Consider the following 22,507-nt stretch of genomic DNA (forward strand, 5'->3'; position numbering starts at 1 on the left):
AGTTGTTGGCACAGTTTAAAAGCCAGTTGTGTTCCAGCCATTCCTAGTACATTATTAGATCAATCTTCTGTTAACCTGCAAAAGTACAGAATATAACCTTAAAATTAGAAGAATTAGCAAACAGAGCAATGAGAAAAAGGTTAAGTACCTGCCATAACCACTACTACAAAGTACTCTTGCAGAGTTAGATCTTGCCACCTGGCACTAGGAGCCTTGGCCTAGATATCGGCCTCTAGCCTGGTTGTGTCTTTTTCACAGCACAGAGTTGTTATGCTACAGATCTGCATCAAGCAGACCAGTCCTTCAGTGTTAGCATCACAAATCTTGATGATGGGAAAGGAATGAAGGATGTCAGAAATCTTCCAAACCTGATTATGGAAAAGGTGTTGCTTCAAAGATTGTTTTATCTTGGCAGCTGACAGATTGACACAAGCCATTTTGATTGTTGCAGTTGGCTGGGGCCTTATTTGTTTGAGGTTGTTTTCTGTTATAAGCAGAAGGTTTTGGAGTTGGCATGCCTCTTTTCTCCTCAGTTTAAAGGAAAGCGTTTATTATGTCAGTAATTCTGGTCCGCCCAAAGGAAGTAGAAGCTGATATACTAGAAGCTGATATACTAGCACACCTTCACTTCCTCAGCATGTTACTATTCTTCTCTTTCAAGGCATCAGTTTCCATCCTAGTAGTATTTTTGCTATTCATCGTTTCTGCAGTTTTTCTTTCCACTCTTTACTGATATATTTCTCTATTTCATTTTATGGAGTTTTCACTTTGTTTTAAAAATTGGCAGACTTTCTGATCTTGTTTTGCACAGTAAACACTAGTAAGAGAGAAAAAGTTTGGTCATTACATGCATTCTAGCCAGTTTGGACTATGTGTCACCGAAATTCTCCTTCGGTCTGTTGACTACTGGATGAATTCTTGGCTGTACGTTTTTAATAGTTTTTGATAATTGCATATATTTTAATTTTTTCTTAATTTGCTGGGCATAAGAAGAATGTTTGTTGTCAGCTGCATTTGAGTGGTAGTAGATAGGCTTTCTGCAGTAAACGCTGCATGATGTCTATGCTTGATTTTTATAAATGTGCTAATTCTGAATTGCAATGTTTCTTGCTCTATCACTGATTGAGGATGAAAACCAATCTCGTTATCCGTGTTTGTCCTGAGTCATTAGCTCTGCCTTTAGGAGTATGGGATTTGTTAAAGCAAGGGGTGATATGTTCCATACCTTCCATCCTCCAGCGCCTATATAGTGAGTGATGTGACCAACTGTCTTTGTAAAAACATGTAAGTAGAAATTGAGCTTAATATAATTTCAGTAATTCACTTCCAGGATGGAGCACAAGTTGGTTGTTATGCAGGGATATAAATGCAATGGAGTGCTGTATTGTCATGCTAAATTTATACAAATGTTTGATTATGTGCAACAGTAGCATCTGAGTTTCTCCTATTTGAAGCACATTATAAAATTGTTTATGAACAGTTGGTTGTGATAGAAAGAGAAAATCTATATGGAAGAAGTCAGTGAAAGTAATGTGTGCTATCAAGCATTATTATAAAATTATTAAAAGAACATCCAGAGGTTTTTGTACGTTACATGTAGCTATACTTGAGCATTTATTGTGGTTTTGCATGTTAATTAGTGATGAATTTTAGCTGAGACAGAACCTGCTCCAAGTGCAAAATAAAATATGACTATATTCATCTGTGTAATATCTATGCTAGAATTTAGTCTTGTTAATTCTGAACCTTTCCCATTTGCCGAAGATATGAGCATTGTTCTGCTGTAGTCTGCTATCAGCAACTTTTTAAATGTCTTTTATGGTGCTAAATCACAAAACATGCCTGTAAGCATTGTTAAACAGATACTTTGAGGAGAATTGCCTTATAGCTTGTTCTTCATGGGAACCCAGTCCTCTCCCTGTTTCAGAAACATTACCTTTGTTCTTAAAGTGCATATGTAGTTTCTCTTTAGGCATCATTTACAGAGATGGTTTTTTTATCCTTTTGGTATATTATTGATGTATTCCATTTAATACCTAGCATTTTTGTGGGATGATTTTAATATATACAGGCCATCCTTTTATCCTCGTGGTACATTTTCTAAAATAGAAATACTGAAGAGTTGAAGATTTGTAATTTGGTATTGTAATGGTAACATTCCAGTGACCAGACTATGTTAATTCACAGACTGTAATGTTGCTTCAGTCAAGTGTAGATGTACTGTCCACAGCACTAGATGATGCTTCCAGTCTACAGAAGTGTTATGCAGTGTACACGCACTGGTTACCTTTGTGTTCCAACTTAGCTGTGACATTTAGTAAGTTCCAGCTGATCACATTACACTGTTTTTCTCTCCTCCTGTCCTCCCCAAAAATGTTTCAGGTAGAAGAGTTGATGATGGCCATGGAGAAGGTTAAGCAAGAGCTGGAGTCAATGAAAGCAAAATTGTCCTCTACACAACAGTCTTTGGCTGAGAAGGAAACTCATTTGACCAACCTACGAGCTGAGAGAAGGAAACATTTGGAGGAAGTCTTGGAAATGAAGTAAGTGTTCCTTTTCATTGTCTGTAGGCATGTTTTACTGATATCTCTGAATTCTCCTCTGATCCCTGGTGTTCTAAAGACAGCCATTGAATGAATATGTCTCTGTAGATAGCAGCTATCTATGTAATCAGTCAAGCCTTCAGAAGTGACTTCTGACCAGGGATTACCTACATGACTTTCACACTTTTGTTAGAGCTGAAAAACATTTCTTCCTTCTGATTGTTTGCAGTAGACTGCTGTTATTTGCACAATAGCATCTTCAAAGATCCTAAACAGTTATTGGGACTCAATTATTTTGTGTGTCTTATGAATGTGCCATCTTGCTTTGAGTAGCCTATAATCTACTTTAAGGTAAGATGCAAGTCAATGTAACAAATGACAAAAAAAAAAGAGGGAAGAGCTAAACATAAAATGTCAGGTGGTTGTAATGCTAAAATCAGACTGCAGATGTCTGGTCTGCTAAAGTATTTTTCAAACTCATGGATGATTCATAAGCACTGGAACAGAGTTTGAAGTTCTCTATCAGTCAGGCTTCTCTCATCATCTTTACATAAGGAGGTTTGAATAAAACCAAGCTTTGAGGAGGTGGGGAGAAGTGAGGAATTAGACTTCTAAGGCTTAAATACTTCCTAATTTCTGACCGTGCATTATAGATAAATAGTTATCCTTAGTTTAGGGAGACATGAATCCATTTAGTGCAATGATGGATAGTGGTGCCAGCAGTTCATTAGAAACACTTTCAGTTGTTTAGCCAGCCCTGAAGAGAAGGAACATTTTTATTGGCAGGACCAGCAGTAGTTCCTCCACTGTGGTTTTGTGAGCCATTATTTATTTATTTAACTTTTCTACGCTAGTCTCTTTCCTTTTTTTTTTTTTTTTTTAATGAAAGGATAGAAAAACAGCTGTTACAAAATGGAAAGAGAGGTGGCTTAGATCTTGAAATTCTAACTTAGGAGGACTGTATAAAGTGGATCAAGCCTCCCCAGCTTCATATTCAGCTACAACACTCTGATCTAGACCTGGCATAAGGACATTGGAAGAGAGCAGTATTTAAAAGCCACACTTTTTATTTTTAATAAAAAATTTTATTGAGCTATAAATTTGACTGCCTTGAGAGTTGGTGTATTGGGGGATGGGAAGAATAGCTCTTAAGGTGATGTGGGAATCCAAAGCAACTGGAGATATATCCCATATCCAATCACTTGGCAGTACTTTCTTCTGCCAAACTGCTCTGCCAAACCTTCTCATTAAAATGTACACGTAGTGTACAGTATATCCTGAAATGTATTTGGAATTGTGTAGGTCTACAGCCTTTAATATAACTACTCACTTCTTCTAAATGATGACCTCTCTTAGCTGAGTAAGTTATTGTTGGAAACTTGTTGTACTGAAATGTAGTATCAGGAACTGCATAAACTGGTAGATCCATTGTACCTCAGAAGGAAGAAGAATGCTGGAGAGAATGGTAATGCTGTCAGCACATGGAGAGAAACATGGAAAAAACATCACGTTTGTATAGTTAACTCGCTGAGCATGTTTTAGTCATAGCTGGTCTGTCTTAAAGTTCTACAAAGCTGCCAAAAGCATCCAAACTTCAAAAAGCCACCCTCACCATGAGGCTCTGTTGCAAACAAGTCTCTACTGAGGACTCACAGTCAATTAAATATCTCATATTTATATACAGAAACTCCAGTATATTCTTCATTGCCCTACTTTCCCAGCCTATGCCTTTTATGAAAAGCACTCTTGTCATCTGTTTTCTAGTTTCTCAAAGAGTTTCTAGTGTTGTTAAAACGTTTCCTACTATTTCAACTCAAAAATAACTGTAATTGAATGAGTGCTCAATTTTGTGAAGCAGCTAGCTGGTTTTGGTATTCTTAATGGAAAACAATAGCTGTTGTACAGAGCTGTTTGAAGACACAGTAAAGCAATATTGTTTCCCAAGTATTAGGGCATGCTTCACTAGGAAAAGTTTGAGGTGATCAAAAGCAGCACTGATTAAATTTGAGATTTGATAGAGGTGCAAGTTTAACAGCCTGGGCCCTGCAGTCAGCTAATGGGGCAGGGGAGCATACAAGAAAAATAGCTTATGAAATGCTGCTTTAGGAGATTCTAGATATGGACTGAAAGAAAGTGTTAAAGCAACAAGAGGACTCCAGAAAGTTACCTCTGGGTTTTAATAGGAAGTTGTTAGCTATTATGTATGGGAAAATATATATTTAAAATACTGTTTCTTAGAGTAGAACTTGTGTTTACTACTGACTCTGTAACCCTGAGAAGATCATTTCACACTCCTTAGGGAATACTGTTGTACTAGAATAGCTCAAGTGTGAATTATTCCAAGGAAGAAATTTCGCTCCTTAAAGAAATACTACATATTTTGAAGCCCTCTTCCTTTAAGTCTAATATTTTCATATTCTTTTTTAAAAAACTTAGTTGTAAATAATTATGAGAGAGGTAGATAATGGTGTCTCTATTTATATCACCAAACCTGATCTACCGTAAAAAATTACTAGTGAACTGCTAGGATTTTTGTTTTGTTATGTTTTCTTTTAGAAGTTCTAATGTTTCCATCATTCACAGCAAATCTTTTAAATTAGGCAGGAATAAAGTGCTGTCTACAGAGAAATCTCTGTTCTTTGTCCCATAAAAACCTGCTTAGGCTGAGCTGAGTTATAAACTGTTGAAAATCACCAGTTTTCCTTTCCTTTTTTTTTCTCCTGGTGTTGTCAGCAAATTTTGGCAGTGTGTGAAAATAACCGAGCACAAACAGTCTAATCTGGGGCCGAGCTCATGCAGTTGCCAAAACTGTAGCAGCGGACACTGCACTTACAGGGAAGGGGAACAGACACTGTGTCTGCATGTAAAGAAGAGATTTTTTTTATTATTTTTTTTTTTCTTGACAAGGCAGGCCTTTTGTTATGGTCAGAAGGACCAGAAGGTTCTTCCTCGTCATCTGCTTTGGGGTTGAAAAGTCCCAGTTGGAGCATTTCTCAATCTGTTCTTTCAGACCTGGAAAACTGTCCAACAGCCCTTTCCTGAATTATGCCTTCTCCTGCTAATTGCGATTGCTGCCAGCCCTATAATTCAAGGGATGCAGACTTACATAATGTAGTTGGCGCTTCAGAGTTGAATCCTTCATCCTGCTGGCACACAACAGAAAGATTATTACTTGTCCAAGAATAATTTACTATCCTCTTTCTTCTTCAAAAATAACCAAGGGTATTACAGACTAATGAATTGTTAAAATAGAACATAATTTATATTTCAGAATCAAGCTGTCAAAGAATGTCTTTTGATTTCTTATGTGACTTTACATGAGTGGTCTTTTGAATATTTATCACAGTAGTCTCTAATTACATGAATACATCCTGCAGATAGTGTTTCATTTGATACAGAGTGTAGGAAGTGATCAGAGATGAACCAGGCCTGTGTAGCTTAATGAACCTGTTTATTGTATTCCTTCCTTATTTCATCTCAGAGTTGGAAGGCCTGTTGAGAGCTATGTGAGGGCTACTATGAAAAATAAGATGCCAGCCTAGGCGGTGCTATGCAGGAAGACTGTTCATCCTTATCTCTGCTAAAGTTTTCCTGCATGATGTGCAAGTCACTTAAAAATATTTGGTAGATGGTTGATAAGTCCATGTGTTCATTTTCTGGCTATCAGATAAGAAAAATACAAACGCATGCACACAAACACTCACAACTGAAAATTAAGTCAGTGGAAGCTGAGGTTTATCTTCTGAAAAGTTCATCCTCTCAGCAATAAAGCAATATTGTCTGGAGGTATGAGTATGAGGTTGAAATTGAAAGTAGTCCAAAAGAAACTGATTAATTGGCACATAGTTTATTTGCCAGAAAAGTAATTTCAGTTGATCCAAAATGAGGTGTGAAGTAATTTCAAACGCAGCAAACAGTTTAACCAAACGAAAATATTTCGGGTTATGTGCACCCGTGGTGAACAGAACCAGGGAAAAAAAAAATATCAATGTCCATCCAATGATAACTTGTCAGCTCATCAGAAATTGTCTTCCTGGAAATTAAAGAATTTTTTTTTTTTTTGGTGATTAGAGAAATTATGGTTTATGCCTATAGGAGGAGAAGTGATTCCTAGTTGCCGAAGTATGTATATGTTCTACGTGTATAAACAGTTGTCTCTATAGTTTGAAGTCGCTTCATATTTGTTGTCAGTGCTACAAAGCATTAATACGTTAACCTTGCATCTGCAAGGTATGGCTTTCTAGGCCCAACACAAACTCTTCATCATCTTGAACTGGACTATAAGGTCTATGGGCCACTTGGTATATCAGGCCATCATGTGATTGCAGCAATGGTACCAAAGCACCTCCTATAATTACTTTGTGTGAAATTAAATAAGCTAAAATCCCACAGGGGGCACTCCATGTCTGTAGGATTTACTGTCTAGGGCAAAGCTGAACATATGCATCTGTATCAGTCCCTTTTTTTCTTCTATAAGCTCAGATATTTTTTTTCTTTAAAATGTCTTTTTCGGGGCACGCAGTGAAAATGAACCCAACAATATCCTGTTACCATTGTTTTGTCCTTTATAACTGTCAAGCATAAAATATGTAATTATATATGTTTATTTTAATTATATATGGTCACCCAGTTAGATTTTGACATTTAAGTTGCAAAAAGTTCAGTGCAGTAGTCTGAAATGTGAAAAATTATCCATTTCTAATTACTGAACAATACAGACATTATGTTTAAATACTTGGAAATAAACTGACCTTGGAACTATTTTTAATCTCCAAGTGAATCACACAGACTCCGATAGGAAGGCTGAAATACAGCACGTAGATATATTGTGTGTCTTTTAAGGCTAAAGTTTATTGAAAGGCCAGAATTTTTTTTTCTTTTTTAACTGCGCAGTTCTCCTCACTGTAATGAAACATTAGGCTGTTCCTAAATGTAATTGTAGATCTGGGTTACCTTCAAGTTTGGTGGCTTCTGCTATTATTTTTTTAATTCAGGTGAAAGCTTGAGAGAAAACATAATCTCTTTTGCACGTTTTTTCTCTTGGCAATTAAGGAATGAAGCCTGTTATCCTTTCTGTCCTCCTACGTTGTCGATGAGCCTTTGAGCGCTCTGAGACACTCAGTGTTGTGGCAGCACTAGAGACAGCCTGCCGCTTCGTTTTCAGTGCAACGGCTACTAGATGTCCTGAGTCATGGAAATAAGCAGAAAAGCTTAAGCCACTTACGGGCAGCAGTACAAAACTGGTCGGTCAAATGATTCACCTAGGTGAGAGAGCTATTAAACTCGAATCTCAAAGTTTCACGGGAAGATAAACTGCCAAGCAAAGAAGTGATCCTTTAGCAAAGCTACATAAATAAGGTGCCCCATATGAGCACACACAGAATTAGATTGTTGTGGTTTACTCTGTTTCTTTAAGTATTGGGAAGTTATGTTTATCTTTTGTAACTGGCTTGTTTTTACTCTTCACCTGCCTTGAAAACTTTTTCTTGTGTGGCTTTTTCAGATACTAAAATCTTGGCATGGTATGTCACAGTCCTGTTCTGTCTTGTCATAAAACCTCCGTATCTCATTTTATCTTTAATTCTATGGTCCCCGAGAAGAGTCTTGCAGAGAGAAAGTACTATACTATCTTAATGAGCCATGACAGGCCTGGAAGCAAGACCAACTGCTGAAAAGTGCACCAGGTTGTGTTAAAGGGGTTTGTTCCACTTGGTAATTTCTAAGACTATTAATGTTGTAGGGACGAGTTGGGAAAAGGAGGTCCAGTCATTAACTTGCTGAGAATTTAGCTACACTGTACTTTTGTTTCCGTTCCTTTCCATGGGAGATTATTTTTTCTTCTGGATATGTTTTCCGGGGACTGGGTTTAGTTTAAGTGATCCCTTCAGTAGTTCTTGGAACATAGTTTTCTAGATGGCGAAAGGAAGTTAGACCACTTTTAAGTGAAAATGTGAAAAACATAGCATACAGCTTCACTGTTAAGAACACACAGGTTTTGTTATGTTTTTCTTTTCTATTAATAGATTACAGCATTCTTACAGAAATTGCTGTGAAAGATCTCATCAGTAGAGATCTTGGCATATATATACAGAGTACTAAAATGTATAAATTTTTTAGGCTTGCACAATCCTAGCACTAGTGTATGAATACCCTTCTTGTCTTTTCTCAGGTTGCTGGTTCATTATTGCAAACACACTTAGCAGGTGCAGCACAAGATAATTTCTTGGAAGTCATTACTGCCCCCATGTACTTCCTGCCCAAAGGGTGTTGCTTTGGGAAAAAATTGTTTTTACCATAACCTGCATGCAGATCATCTTATATAAAAGAATTACAAGAATTGTGCTTTTTTTCTAGAAATAATTACTCAGCTAACCCAATATTAAACTGGTAGAGGAATGGAGAGAGTGATGGTTTTATTTCGGCTAACGTATAGAACAGATTGCTTGTAAGATAGCTTTAAGGGTACCAATATACCGCCTTCTGCTAGCTAATTCTGTATGCCTTTTCCAGTACAAAACACTGTTCTTCTACTATATTGTAACATACTCTTTGTATAATTAAATACATTCAGAAGTTCTGTCAGAACTAAAGGGTTATCTGTTCAAGAGAATCTGTGTAATTTCCCCATGGGTGTGTGAATCCTCCACTCCACTTATTTCTAGAACAACACTGACAAAAATAGATTTCCAGGTTTTCGGCATGCCTTTTTTATTGTTTCTATATATTTCTATACATGACAAACACAAATATGACTGTGATTTTTGTTTTAAAATATGCAGGAGTGTTTTCGCTCAGGATTGGTAGCAATAGTACATTTCCTATGCTAGCTGTTTCAGCTGCATCAGTGATTCCTGTCGCCATCCCTAATCCAGCTATAAGATTCTGGGGCTTCCAGGGGTGTTACTGAGCTAAACCAAATCAGGCACTTTTTACTTTCTGTTAAAGTCAAAAGAACCGTGAGTTCCTTAGGGTGCTTTTTCCTCTTTTATAAACGTGCACTGTAAATAGTGATGCATATAAATCAACTCTGTGAGCACTACATATTTCATTAAATACAGTCAAGTTGTGGGTTAATAGAAGTTCCAAGTGAAAATATTATGGTATCTCATTGCATATATTGTAGATTTAATGTAGTGTGAACAATAGTAGCTTTGAGCCATTGTAAATCCCATCCGGACATCGTCAATGTAGTTCAAAATACAAGGAGGGAAATCTCAAAGGTTAGATGTGCTCATATGGCCACTGTGCATATGCAAGTCATTCTTTTACTGTTTTTAAAATCACATTGTAGCTTTGCGGGGAGTAGGTAAGGCAAAGTCTAACTTCAGACTGTTTTCTGGTGTTGAACAGAAATTCCTTTTTGAAAGTCAGGTCAATTTGCTTTAATTACAGAAATAACCTCTGAAGCAAGTAATTGCTTCCCTACAGTCCTGGAGGACAACAAGTAGGAGTTGTGTAAGAAAAATTGGAGAAATGAGTCAAGTCGTTGGCAGTCCCTACAGTCTTTGTCTTTATACTGTATGGGAATGTTCAATGTATCTTTTTGGTTTCCTCCCTTCCCAAACAATACTTTTGAGTTCTTTTAGGCAAAATGAAAAGCACCATTTGCAAGTCTATGGAATTTCTGAGAAAACTCCACAGTGAGAGGATTTGGGAGTTGTTGGGTTGTCTGGTGGTATGTTGTTGGGTTGTCTGGTGGTATGTTGTTGGGTTGTCTGGTGGTATGTTGTTGGGTTGTCTGGTGGTATGTTGTGTGCAGAGCAAGTGACTACATGTAACAGGAGTTAAAAACATGAAAATTGACCAGAACTGTTCATTTAGAAATCCTGAAAGATGACACTAAGCACTGTAAAAGTGTCTTTCTTGAAGGTCTTTAAGTGTCTTTCTTTTTAATAGCAATGCTGTCATTGCTATTGAGTCACTTGTCCCCAGTCCAATATCCAGTGTTATAGTTTAGGCAGATTGCAGGATAGAGAACTATCTTTCCTGGTACTAGGAACTAGTATGTATAGGATTGTAGGGAGGACTGAAACATTATTTGACTCAGTGACATATTTGGTGTTCCCTAAAGCCCTTTTTACAGCCTTTCCTCAACCACTGAATAGATACGGCTATAGCTTTCTGTAAACCCATAGTTCTTTTTCAGTCTGCTAGCATTTTACAGCTTTAAAGTTGATGTCAGGAAAACATTGAAAACTAAAGGATCACACTAGTTTATTTCCACTAGGTAATCTAGGAATCAAGCTTTGCGTATGAGGTTAAATTAAATGATGTAACTGGTATTTTCTGTACAATCTTAAGAATCAACTAGCTTGATCATTTAGTTTAATTTCATGAATAAAGATTTAAGGCCACTGATACTGTTGTGAAAAGACGACTACTGCAAGTAGCTTTGAGCAGCCAAGGATTTCATGAGCCTACCTTCAATTACAAGAAAGTTATTGGAGTAAATGATCAAAAATATTATTTGGAAATGCTTAGAAAATAGTAAAGTGTTAAGTAACAGAGAACCTAAATTTGTTGAGACTAAATCATGACAAATGAACCAGGTGTCCCCATGTGCCAAGTCATAGCTTTGGTAATACAGTAGAGGTGGTATGTTTTGATATCGGGAGGATTTCTGTCATTGTTTTATAGAACTGTCTCATCAACAAAGTAGGGATTATATACCTGATTAAACTACTATAAAATGAATAAGCAGGTAGCTGGAAAAGAATAGTTAGTAGTTCATTGTCAAAATGGAAACCTGTGTTACGAGGTCTCTCCCAAGTCTGCCACTGTTCAGAATGTCCATTAATGAAGCGGCTGACAAGCCAAGGGATATGTATTGCCAAAATGCCATGGTGGGTGTTCAGATATTTTGGAGAACAAGATGAGGATTCAAAGTGATCTCAATAAGGTGAAGAGGGGTTCTAGGGAAGCCGTAGATTACTGTTCCCTGGAGGTTTTTACAGACAAATTACACCAACATATCACAAATAGCTTAAATATAGTTGAACGTGCTTTCGGGGTAGACTAGATGAACTTGAGGATAGAGAGGGTGTTATCTTGCAGGTTTTCGTGATTCTTCAGCACAGGTCATATACTTCCCTTAATGAATGTCTGTAAGAACCAAAAATGTATCTTGTAAAAATATATGTATCATATGTATTAGCTTGTTCTACACATTATGTGGGCTCGGTTCTCTCTGTTAATACTGACTTTGGCTAGCAGATTCAATTTCTAAAAAGAAATTTTACTCTTGTAGGTAAACAATTTTGAGTATTCTTCATGCAAAGGAAACTTTTTTTTTTTTAATTGAAAGAATTAAACATCATTCAATTTGTTGGTTCAAGGTAGCTGCAAAATTCTTGCTGCCTTTCAAGGCCTCAGTAGGCAGGAAATCTGAAACGGTTAGGTCTGGTTGGGTTATAAAGAATGCCAAGGATATAATCTGATATTTGGAAAAGCCTTTATGACCTCAGCTAGCCACATTTTCTTCAAAAATATTAATAATGCAACTATTAATAAGAGCACTTTGCAGTTTAGTTCTTTTCATTGACACATCTTACATGTCAAAGTCTTCCTTTTTATAAAAACAGAGAAATACTATCATTGTTCCTCAAAGGAGCAAACTGAAAACAAAAACATGAAGTGACTTGTTCACCCATGGCCACAGAACTTTAGTGATGTCAGGAATTAAAATCTGAAGATACTAGGTTTGTAGGGGTTTAAATATCTCAGTGTTTGAGACACAGATGTTTAATAGGAAATATTGTGCATATAAGATACATACTTCTTCATTTTTTTTCTTTCTTCTAGCATGGTCTCATACAGATGCTTTCTACATCCTCATTCTTCCTTTATGATATGTCTATACCTAAAATTGAGTATGTTTATCTTGCCACTTTAGTGCTGTAATTGGAGAGAAGCAATCTGTTCTCTTTTGCTAAACTGATCTTTGGATTTGTCTCACTTGCTAGATTCGCATTGTTAGTGAGGGCTTTGGTTTGGAGTTTGAAAAACTAGATTAATTTAGCCAGGAGATGTTAATTTAAAACAAAAACAAATACATTTTTGCCTTGCCTTGAAAAATATGAAGCTGGCTTTGGACTATAATTTCATAGGTTTTGTGACAAATGAGGCATGAAACAAATTGGCAAACCCACAGTGTCCAAAGTACAGTGGTACAGTGTGCTCTCTAATTCCCAGCCCTAAAGATCTCAGCAAAGGTCGCAAATTAAACAAAGTCAGAATTAATCAACTCTGCAATCAAAATATAATTATTAAGGCTTTCGTTTACTACAAAGAAGGTGTTGTGAAAGAGGCACTGGAGCAAGTTCTTTTGTGCAGTAAGGGAAGATCAACAGCAAGGTGTCTAACAGAAAAATGAAACCCTGCAGGTGAAGCTGCCTTTGGAGCCAAAAGAAACCAGCACATATGCAGAAATGCAAGTAAACTGTTGGAGAATGGAGAAGGTGTTTGGTGCTGAGCTGCAGAGTGTGTCAATGTCGCATTTGGCCCAAACAGAAGAAGCCTGTGTACCAGAGTCATGCACTGTAGTCATGCGCAGCCCCTTCAAGCAGCCTCTCACCAAGGCTTCACTCCAGTGGTCTCAGCTGCTGTAGCTTTTGCCTCCTTTACAACATGGAGTATGGGAGTAGCACTTACTCCGTGTGGGAAGTTTAAAAGTACAGTCAGGGATGCCTAGAGACACCGTAGCTGGCAAACCCTTTCTTTATACATTTTGTGCCCTCATTTTGGGGTGACAGAGTGCTCCAGATGCCTTTGTGATCTGTATGAATACATGTCCATTGTCTCAAGTACATTATTTATACAAATACTGAATTTCTTGTTGCATATTATGGACAAATATGCTCTCAATGCAACTTAAATACAACTAAGTGTAAGAAATTCTTCTTTTGTTACCTGCTTCTGAAGCAGAACTTGAAGACCTTTAATGAAAATAGTTTTAGAGGGACAGAAATTACACGGGGCAACTCTCTGGTTTTCATCTCAGTGGTATGAATAACATCAAAGCTTTATTCCCATACATGGGAGATGCATTATCTTTTAATAGATATCTGTTCTGGTTTCATTTTCTGTTTTACTAACTGATAAAATAGCAATGTGGAACTAATATGTAAATAGTGTAGTAAGTTATGCTTTATTCGCACTAGTGAGTCCTAATAATGAAATACATGGGGTTTAGTGTACACCTACCTTAGCCCAATTGCTGTTACACTTTTTCCGGGTGCAGAAGCTCACATGTGTGCAATGTGCATGCACCACCTGTGTTTTGTTTGACCTGCCTAGGGTATGAGTGATTTTTATTTTATAAATAAGTACAGTTAATTTTCTGTAGATTCTGATAAGCTCTGTAAGTTTCTTTGCAGATGAGTGATTTAATGATAACAATGTATTTGCAAGGTAGGAATACTTGTTTAAGAACTATCAAGTTATAGTATGAGGCATGGAATAAAACCCTCAACTCTTCTTTTAGAGTTGCTCTATCCTGTTCCCACTGCCAAGTCATTTTTGAAGCAGTTGTACATGAATCAGCAGACCATCAGCAGGAAATGCCTGCTTGGAAAAGATGGAAAATTTGACTCCTCATGACCAACCGTCACAGATTTTCAGTTACACTTTCATCCCCATTCTATATACTGATATGGCTGGTCTGGAGCATGCATTGTGAAGTCCAAAATCTACCTTTTCAGTTGCTTTATTCCCAAGGAAACCCTACAAGTCTTAGAAAAAGTCTTTTAAAATATTAACTGAAGGAACACACCAAAAAAAAGTCACATTCCTCTTTGCAATTCATGTGCTGCACATTTTTCTAGTTTATGTCTTAACTATGTGTTTTGATTTGAGGTAAGAGTTAGGATAGTCTAGTGGAAGTATTTCATTACCTTCTCAGCTCTTCCAGCTGAACTTGGTGGCAGTCTGCTGGGACTTCAAAATACACACCTACACCTTTAATGAACAAGAGGAGTTTGCTCATCAAATTGGGATACAATAACTTGTCTCCACATGACCTTAAAAAACTTCTAGGAATAGATTTTTATTTTTCTTTAAATTATTCAGCCTTCTATAGTTTCAATTTATGCTGTGGTATTCAGTTCTCATTATGATACTTCACATTATATAGCACTTTCCATCTGTGAATGTTAAAGCAGTTGCAAATGCCATGTTAATTCTCAAAATACTCCTCTGAAAAAAACCCAAGTATTTATCTTATTTAAGGATAAGGAAAACTCACCACAGATAAATTTAAATGGCATGAAAAAATCATCTGGGTTGCTTGTAGCAGAGTGACCTCCAGACAAAGCTCAAGTTGTTTAACTGTATCTTGCACTCCAATCACTCCAATATAAGATTTCATTTGCTAGGAAATGAGATTTTTTTTTTTTCCATACATACAGTTTATATTCCATTGCAAATGAATAAAGGACAGTTATTAAAGTATTGTTTAAAGGGCAATATTAAAATTAGTTTTCTTGTTCATGCTAGAAAATTGTTTTGAATAGGACAGAGACCGGGAGATACACAGCTAGGTTCTTTCCCATCTTTTGTGTTCCTCAAGTCTTCACTTTCTCCTCTTTGTTTGGTTGGCCTTCAGAACCTTGTTCTCTGCCTACCAGTGACCATCTCTGATTTATGTTTGACTCCAAGAAACGTTTTCAAGACTTCTACCATTCTACACACAAGATATACGTTGGATGAGAAAGGAGCTCATTCCTAGCTCTGAGACACCTGTTCATGGCTTAATTGTTGGTTCTAAGGAGAACAGCACTGCATTGTCTGAACCTAGGAGTCTGTTGCCATTTCAGGTGCACTAGCTTATCCCACTGGATCTCCAAGTGCCTTTTCAGAAAGGCATGGATCTTCCATATATTGTGTCACATTGCTGGCCTCTTGTCTCTTGTATCCTAGCACACCTGATGTCACATTAGATACCGTTATTTGGTCAATGAAATCCCAGAGCAGGCACGAAGAACAACTGACTCTTCCCAATTCCCATCAGCATCAGTTAGAGAGATAAGACTGCAGTCTGGTCAGACAGCTTCTCAGCACTAACAGAGGTCGCCTGAAGTGATGCCGAATGTGTTAATAACCCCAAAAGTGGCATCATAAACATATTCTATGCTGCGAGACCTCATTGTTTTAGTTGAACTTCTATCACGTCTTTTGGCCCCTCTAAAGAGTCATGTTCTCAGTCAAGGTCCTCTGCTGCTTATTCAGGAACGCAGTGCTTCCCAGGCTCATTGGGATTAGGAGTCATTGTTCTCGTGACGTTTCAGGTCACATTCTTTCCTAAAAGCTTTGAAACGGTTAGTTCCAAAACACTCACAGTCAAGCCACTTCACACCATAGGCTAGTCATAATCACTGAGGCTGAAAGGGTCTTTTAATAAGGTGTTTCTTTTTTATATTGTGGAAGAATAATTTATTCCTAAAATATTGCTAGTAGCTGACTCTTAACTTTCACCTTCTACTTTGCAGATGCTACAGTGTATTTGATAGCTTGTTCCATGACTGAACTGCATTACTTAAAAAAAAAATAAATAAATTACTCTATGTAATTTAAGTACGTTATTATTTAACAAAGAACTAACAGTAGATATTTCAATGTCATTCTAACTTTTTTTTTCTGGTTTTGCTAGATAATTTTGCTGTCCTTGATTATCTTTTGAGTGAAAACACACAGAATTATAACAGGCACATGCACAAATATTTTCCCACTCTATCTCACAGTTAGAATAAACTCATCTATGTTTTTTGTCTTTTTGACTGTTACTGTAGTCATACTTAAGAAAAACCTAGGTTTGAATGAGTTTTCCTGTAGTTACTAAGCTTTGTAGTTGTCCTTAAAGGTGTTTGGGAGTTCTGGTTTCATTGGCCAACTGCCGAAACAGTCTTTCTCCTGCTCACACAAGGCTGGTTGTTCCATTATTCCAGAACCACCTTCTAATCCTGCAAATTTTGGCCAGTGTTAGCTAAGGAGCAAAATTATGAATTTTAACAAATGATATGTGGAAAGCCATTTTTGTGAATGAAGATGTGCACTAAATTAATTGCATTAGTGAATAAAACTAACAGAGATTTAGCTTAAAATTTGAGTGCATGGCTTATAATGGAGAAATTAAAATGCTAAGAGAAGGGCACGGTTTTCTTATGAAAGATGCAGGGACAGGATGGTCTTTATACTGTTTAATCAATAATATTTGTAGAAGTGGTGAAATTAATTACTTTTTTTTTTTTTAAAGCTTTGTTTTCCACATCATGCTTATCAACCTCTCCTGGGTTCAGGAAACTGGTTTCAGTTAGGCCTTTAGGTAAAGAGGAGGTATTGTTTACATGATACAGGGCAAGATGCTAACTGACTCTTGCGTTTCTCTTCTTTATTATCTAGCTCCTTACAACAGGATTTTATGTACATGTAGAAAAGGTACAAAAGAGAGAAGCTCTGATCACACAAGTAAGACTGCTGAGGTTAAAAAGCAACCTGATTGAGAGAAGGATGATTAAGCTGTGTCAATGCTCCTAATAATTCATGCCATGTGCTGATCTATATTCAGAGCCACCACTTTGGAATTTTCCCAGGACTTAGACTTTGGTTTTACAAATACACTATCATTTTGTTACTACTCTTTGAATTTTTTCCTTTTTGTCTTTTCTTTTTTGTAAACAAGATGCTCCAGAATGGCAAGACTGAAATATAGTCATTCTATATGGCATTCATAAATTTTTCTAGGTGTGCAATTTTACCTTAGCCAAGTCACTTTATAAAGTTTCTAAGCTCTAAACGGAATATACAGCTACTTTTTCTCCTATAAGTTTCTCATAACTCAGTGAAGGTTTTCTTTAAGCCTTTAAGTATGTAAAACTATTTGAGATGCCAGAGGACTGTAATACTGTTTCTTTATTCATGTCTTCTGCAGCAGGTCAAGGAAAACAAAATCATACAGAGAATCTTAAAGAAAAAAATTCTTTCTCTCTGAATATTGTAATTAGCCATGTTCTCCACACAGTTGTTTAGGCCTTGTTGAAATACATGAATATGAAAATAAAGAGAAGAGTTCCTCTTGATGTTGTGATTCAGGAAAATCCCCTTTAAGAAGCATTTTAAACTTCACATGCAATTTCTGATTCTACCTTATTGTATGAATGAAGCTGTGCTCTGCAGCATACAAGCAAAGACTGAAAATACGTTCTCAGGAACATGAGGAGTTGTGTTCCAACTGCACAGCAGGCTGAGGTACTGACCCATCTGGTCCTGCACCCCGCTCCCAGTTCCTCCTTTACACTGGATCTGGCACTCACGAAACTCCACTGAACTAATTCAGCATACTAACCTAGCAATAAAATGTTCACATTTTTCTGGAGTTAGTTTTCTGCTGGCTTGGTGCACTGAAATGGCAATCCATTAAGTCTCAGACAACACAAGGCAAGGTTTGAAACTTACGTCTTGTGTCCTGGGAAAGAAAAGACTATGACGGCAAGCTGTTAGATTGCCTTGAACTGCAACTCCAGTTGCAAAACCAAAAGCTGCCTTTGCGTGGAGTAAATGCCTTGTGGTCTTCATTCATAGCTTGTGTAATGGGATGAGATCCTTGTGGTGAGGTCTTAATGTTTAATAATCTTCTGCTGCTTCATAATCCCTTCCTCCACTGCTTTCTCCTCTTCGATAGAAGGTCTGTCCTACTCTGGACCTGATGGGCCTGCTGCCTTTGGCCAGCTGCCTCCCTTATCAGCAGAGCATTGGAGATGGAGTGGTGTTTTCTGTTACGGGTCTGAGCTGCGACAGTTCGGTCCCTCCGTCATTCCGCGTCTGTCAGTCATTCCTTGTTCTGAGTTGAGTGCGTTGATTAGACTGATTAAAGTAGGTGTCTGGATTGAGAGGGTTAAAGAGCATCCATCTGTTCTGGATTTACTGCTGCTTCAGTGGAGGCGGGAAGGCCAGGAATTAGTGAGTGGCTTAGTCCTTTCTCACTGCTGGCAGCTGACAGGAGCACTGATGAGGTGATAATGAACTAAAAAGTCTGCCCTGTTGGCTGGGTGGGAAAGGGACCCAGACAGTGGGCAAGTCTCACCCCTGTTCTTGCCAAGATTTTCACGTTTTAATAGAATCCATCTAAAGCAAAATTAACAGGTATACTTTCCTGGACGAATTTCAGTAATGTAACCTATCACTGGCAGATACAAAAGAAATATGTATCGTGTTGCTTGCAGCATGGCAGCTCTGTAGGGTTCAGGCACCAGGCAGCCCAATCAAATAGGAGCAATGGCAGAAACAAGAATGTTTATCAAATGCAAAATAAAATGTAACTTCTTTTAAAGTACCATCTGAAGTTCTGCAGAGGATAACTCTTCCATTTTAGTTCTGACTTTTGGCGGCACTTCGTAACATTTCTTGACCCTAACAATTAATCCTTAAAGTATTCAAATCAGGATTTGCAGATGCATCGTAAAGGCATTGTTTTGTCTTTTGCCTGTATTGCTTTAGGTGCTACAAAGTGTTATTTTTCTTACTTTAAACCTCCATCTTTCATCAAAATGTATTCCAGATTCCCTGTAACCTCACAATATTTTACGTTTGACACAAGTCCAGCTAATGCCAAGCATAAGTGTTCGTTATATGTATATGCTAACACAGTAGGGATATACTAGCATATCAAGGTGTAAGAAGCACTTTAAGCAAGTCGGATAGCTGAGAAATACAAGGTAGGCACTCAATGGGCTTCTTAAATTAACATATAGTGTTCTTCTCAACTTACTTGTTGCTGACAGACTTAATAAAGGTTCAAGATTTTACAGGCCTTTAATTTGTACAGATTCTACAGAGAGTATGAATATGAAATCTCTTAGTAAGAGTTTGTCTTTTTCTTAGAAAACAATGCTAAGAGTTTTGCAAGCTGGGTTGGAAACTGTTTATTCTGTAGTCAAAGTGTTTGGAAGGCAACTTTATTCATAGAGGGTAAACCTCTCTGACCTTTGTGCAGAACTCTGAGGGAGCTGCGTACAGGGAAGATCATGACCCCAGAGTCTCCGGTGGCTGTTGATTGAAACCTTGTGTTTCAAGAAATAAATGTTTAAGAACACTTCCTTGTAAGACCTGGGCTACATACACAGACTTTTTTTATAGCATTTTAACTATAGCATAGTCTAATCAACGCTTTAATCAATGGTAAAAGGTGTTTCTTCACCTACCACCCTTCTGGTCCAAACAGAAAGGGCTAAATCAGCACAGTCGTTAGTATAACCCTTAGACTGAATGCAATTTTGTCATTATAAATATGACTTAAATTGATATAGCTTCTTTTCCTAAGCCCATAGGCCCATACTGTCTCTGCGTAAGTATGTCTATGTGACTGTAACAATGTCTGCATTCATGGGGTGGCATATGTCAATTGCAGTGATACATTTTGTAGGTACAAACCAGTCCCAAGAGGAAAAATAAGTAACTTCAACCTTGAGAAAAGACAACAACTCATAATGGGTGGGATTGGATGTGAGGGATGTTGGGAAACATGTAAAGACCTTTTAAAAACCTCATTTGCTTGTTTAATTGTTAGCAGTCAGATTGAAGCAAATATTTTCATACAATGTATTTGATGTCTTTATATGCCCCTCCATTCACAGGAAGAAATTCAGGAATTTCAGAAATTCTTACTTCATTAGCCTTGTTCACATAGACCTTTAGCAATGTTAGGAAAACATGGGGATGCAAATAGTCCTGCTTATACAGTCAGAGCAACTAACCACTTTTGGATTAGATCTGTCCTTTCTTAATTGGTGAACTATTCTGCTTTATTAGCTGTACCAGTGCACAACATACGGTATGCAGTCAGGGCTCTTAACTTTCATCGCTACCCAAAGAATGCCTCTTTTCACAGTGCCTCATTTGTAACATGAATGTCATGATTCAGAAGAGGAAGGAATTATTTTTAACCTGATATATTTGGAAGAGGTAGCAAGGAGTTAGCATCATGGACTGTTATTTATGACTAGCAGAAACCAGTCCCTTTCATGCATGTTATAGTTGTTGTTCATAGTTTTCAAATTAATTATGTTAATATATCTGTTTTCTCATTCTTTTATTTTGGAGGGGTAGGATATTTGTTCTAAAGCTACCCCATTTAGGGTAAAATGAGATGTGGTTGATAACTGCCCACTAATGAATCTCAGAAAGTAGTCTATCCACTTGTAACTCTTTCTCAAGAGTCTCCCTCAAATAAAGCCAGCAGTGGTGTTGAGTAAAGTTGCTAATAATCTTCTAGCCATACTATCTTTAAATGTTCCTTTTCTTCTAATGGAATGCATGGAAGGTTATCAAGTGGCATTCTTGCATCTGTCACAGCAATGGGCTTTTTTGTTTGTTTTGATCAGATCAGTATTGTCAAAATTTCTCCCAAAATAATTTAGAGCAACAGGTTCAAACCTGCTTGTCTGAACAGAATTAAAATTTTCTCATCTGTTCTGTAATTACATAATAAGGACATACTACTGCTGTTTTATTTTGTATTATGACCATTCACTCATTTGTGATATGTGCCTATTATTCATGCCTAAAATATAAACCATTTTGATACAGAGAACACAAAAGACATTTTTTCCATAGAAAAACAGCTATTCATGTACACTTCAGAATGATACTGATGTCCTCTTCATCACGTTATCTTTATGAGTCTTGTCTTCTCCCTCCTCTCTCTTTGTACAATGTCTGTGAGGAAGCAGACTCTGGAAACAGGAGCCACTGCATAAAAAATCAAGTCATCTCCAGATTTCTTCTATGCGAGACTTGGGCATAAAGGCAATCCGCTTTATCTTCTATTTAATGTCTCTTTCAGTTTTCAATATTTCGTGGGTTTATAGCCTCCAGTTAAGGTCTTCTAATTCTTGGGAGAATTAGGAGAGCTATATATTATAACAAAAAATTAAGTAGAAAAAACAGATCTTGATTAGAAGTATTTCTTAGTGCTCTAGGTAGCAACATATATTGATGAATGTCACCAGACTTTCACAGCCAATTCATAGTTAGCTTCCCATATTTTTTCTCTCAAGGAAAGCAGAGTGCACTGTTTTTAAACTTGATGATGGGTTAGAAAATACTGAGTAATTATCTGCCCAGAAATCATTTTTCATTCACTCCATTTTGGTTTTTTCTTCCCCCCCTTTCTCTTTTTTGATTATATTGACGAGTCAGGGTGTGTCAAAGTTGGCTGATCCTGCCCAGTAACCATGCTAATCTGCTCTAGTTTCTTACTGCTGTTTAATGAATGTTTCTCTCCTTCTGGAAGATCGTCCTCAGAAACCAAGGTGGCTGCTTGTCCTCAGGAAGCATGTGAATAGTGTGAGAGCATGTTTCATAGCATTGTGTAGAGCTAAAGAGAAGCACTTTAGCCTAGGAAGCATTTCCTTTTGAGTAACGCTGTACAGAAACTTCTTTGGCTTCTTCCAGGGCTTTATTGACATTGCTGCCATTGTGATTAAGTTTCTTGGTATCGCTGATTATAGTGATGGCATAGAGCCAAAATCACTGTTGCTTTTGGCTGAGTAGGAAGAAAGACAGCATGAAAATGTTTTTGGCAAAAAAAAAAAATGGAGTACTTGTTAAGACTGAGAAGTTGATTGTTCTATCTTTCTATCATATTAGAAATTAAGCTAAGGTTTTAACACCGTAATTTTTAGTATATTTCATGGAAGAGGTGCTGGGTGAGGCAGCATTTAAAGAATAACATTTCCTTGCTGAATACATAGAGTGGGTAAAAAATAAACTGACTGAGTGCACTTCCCTGCTGTGGTTCATTGCTTCTTGGGACTTTCATTTTGAAGAGCAGGTGCCCCTGATCTTTCCTGCTGGCACAGCTGCATCTTGCTTGATCCAACGCAGTTTTCTTTCTGTGCCAGGGTGCATGCTGACAGTTCTTTCGTTTCTTCACATTTCATGATACCTATGACTGCAATCGGCCTCTTTTTATA

At 37.3% G+C, this 22,507-nt stretch overlaps 1 protein-coding gene across 2 annotated transcripts in view; it reads left to right on the forward strand.

Annotated features, from left to right (window-relative positions):
- Positions 1-22,507, forward strand: part of ERC1 (ELKS/RAB6-interacting/CAST family member 1) — a 299,516-nt gene that overhangs the window by 192,076 nt on the left and 84,933 nt on the right. For both annotated transcript variants that reach the window (XM_075051104.1, XM_075051105.1), the window contains exon 15: positions 2,383-2,543. In XM_075051104.1, the coding sequence (XP_074907205.1) occupies positions 2,383-2,543 (161 nt within the window). The remainder of the gene's footprint in view (positions 1-2,382; positions 2,544-22,507) is intronic.

Source organism: Buteo buteo, chromosome 19, assembly GCF_964188355.1.
Source record: "Buteo buteo chromosome 19, bButBut1.hap1.1, whole genome shotgun sequence".
Taxonomy (NCBI): domain Eukaryota; kingdom Metazoa; phylum Chordata; class Aves; order Accipitriformes; family Accipitridae; genus Buteo; species Buteo buteo.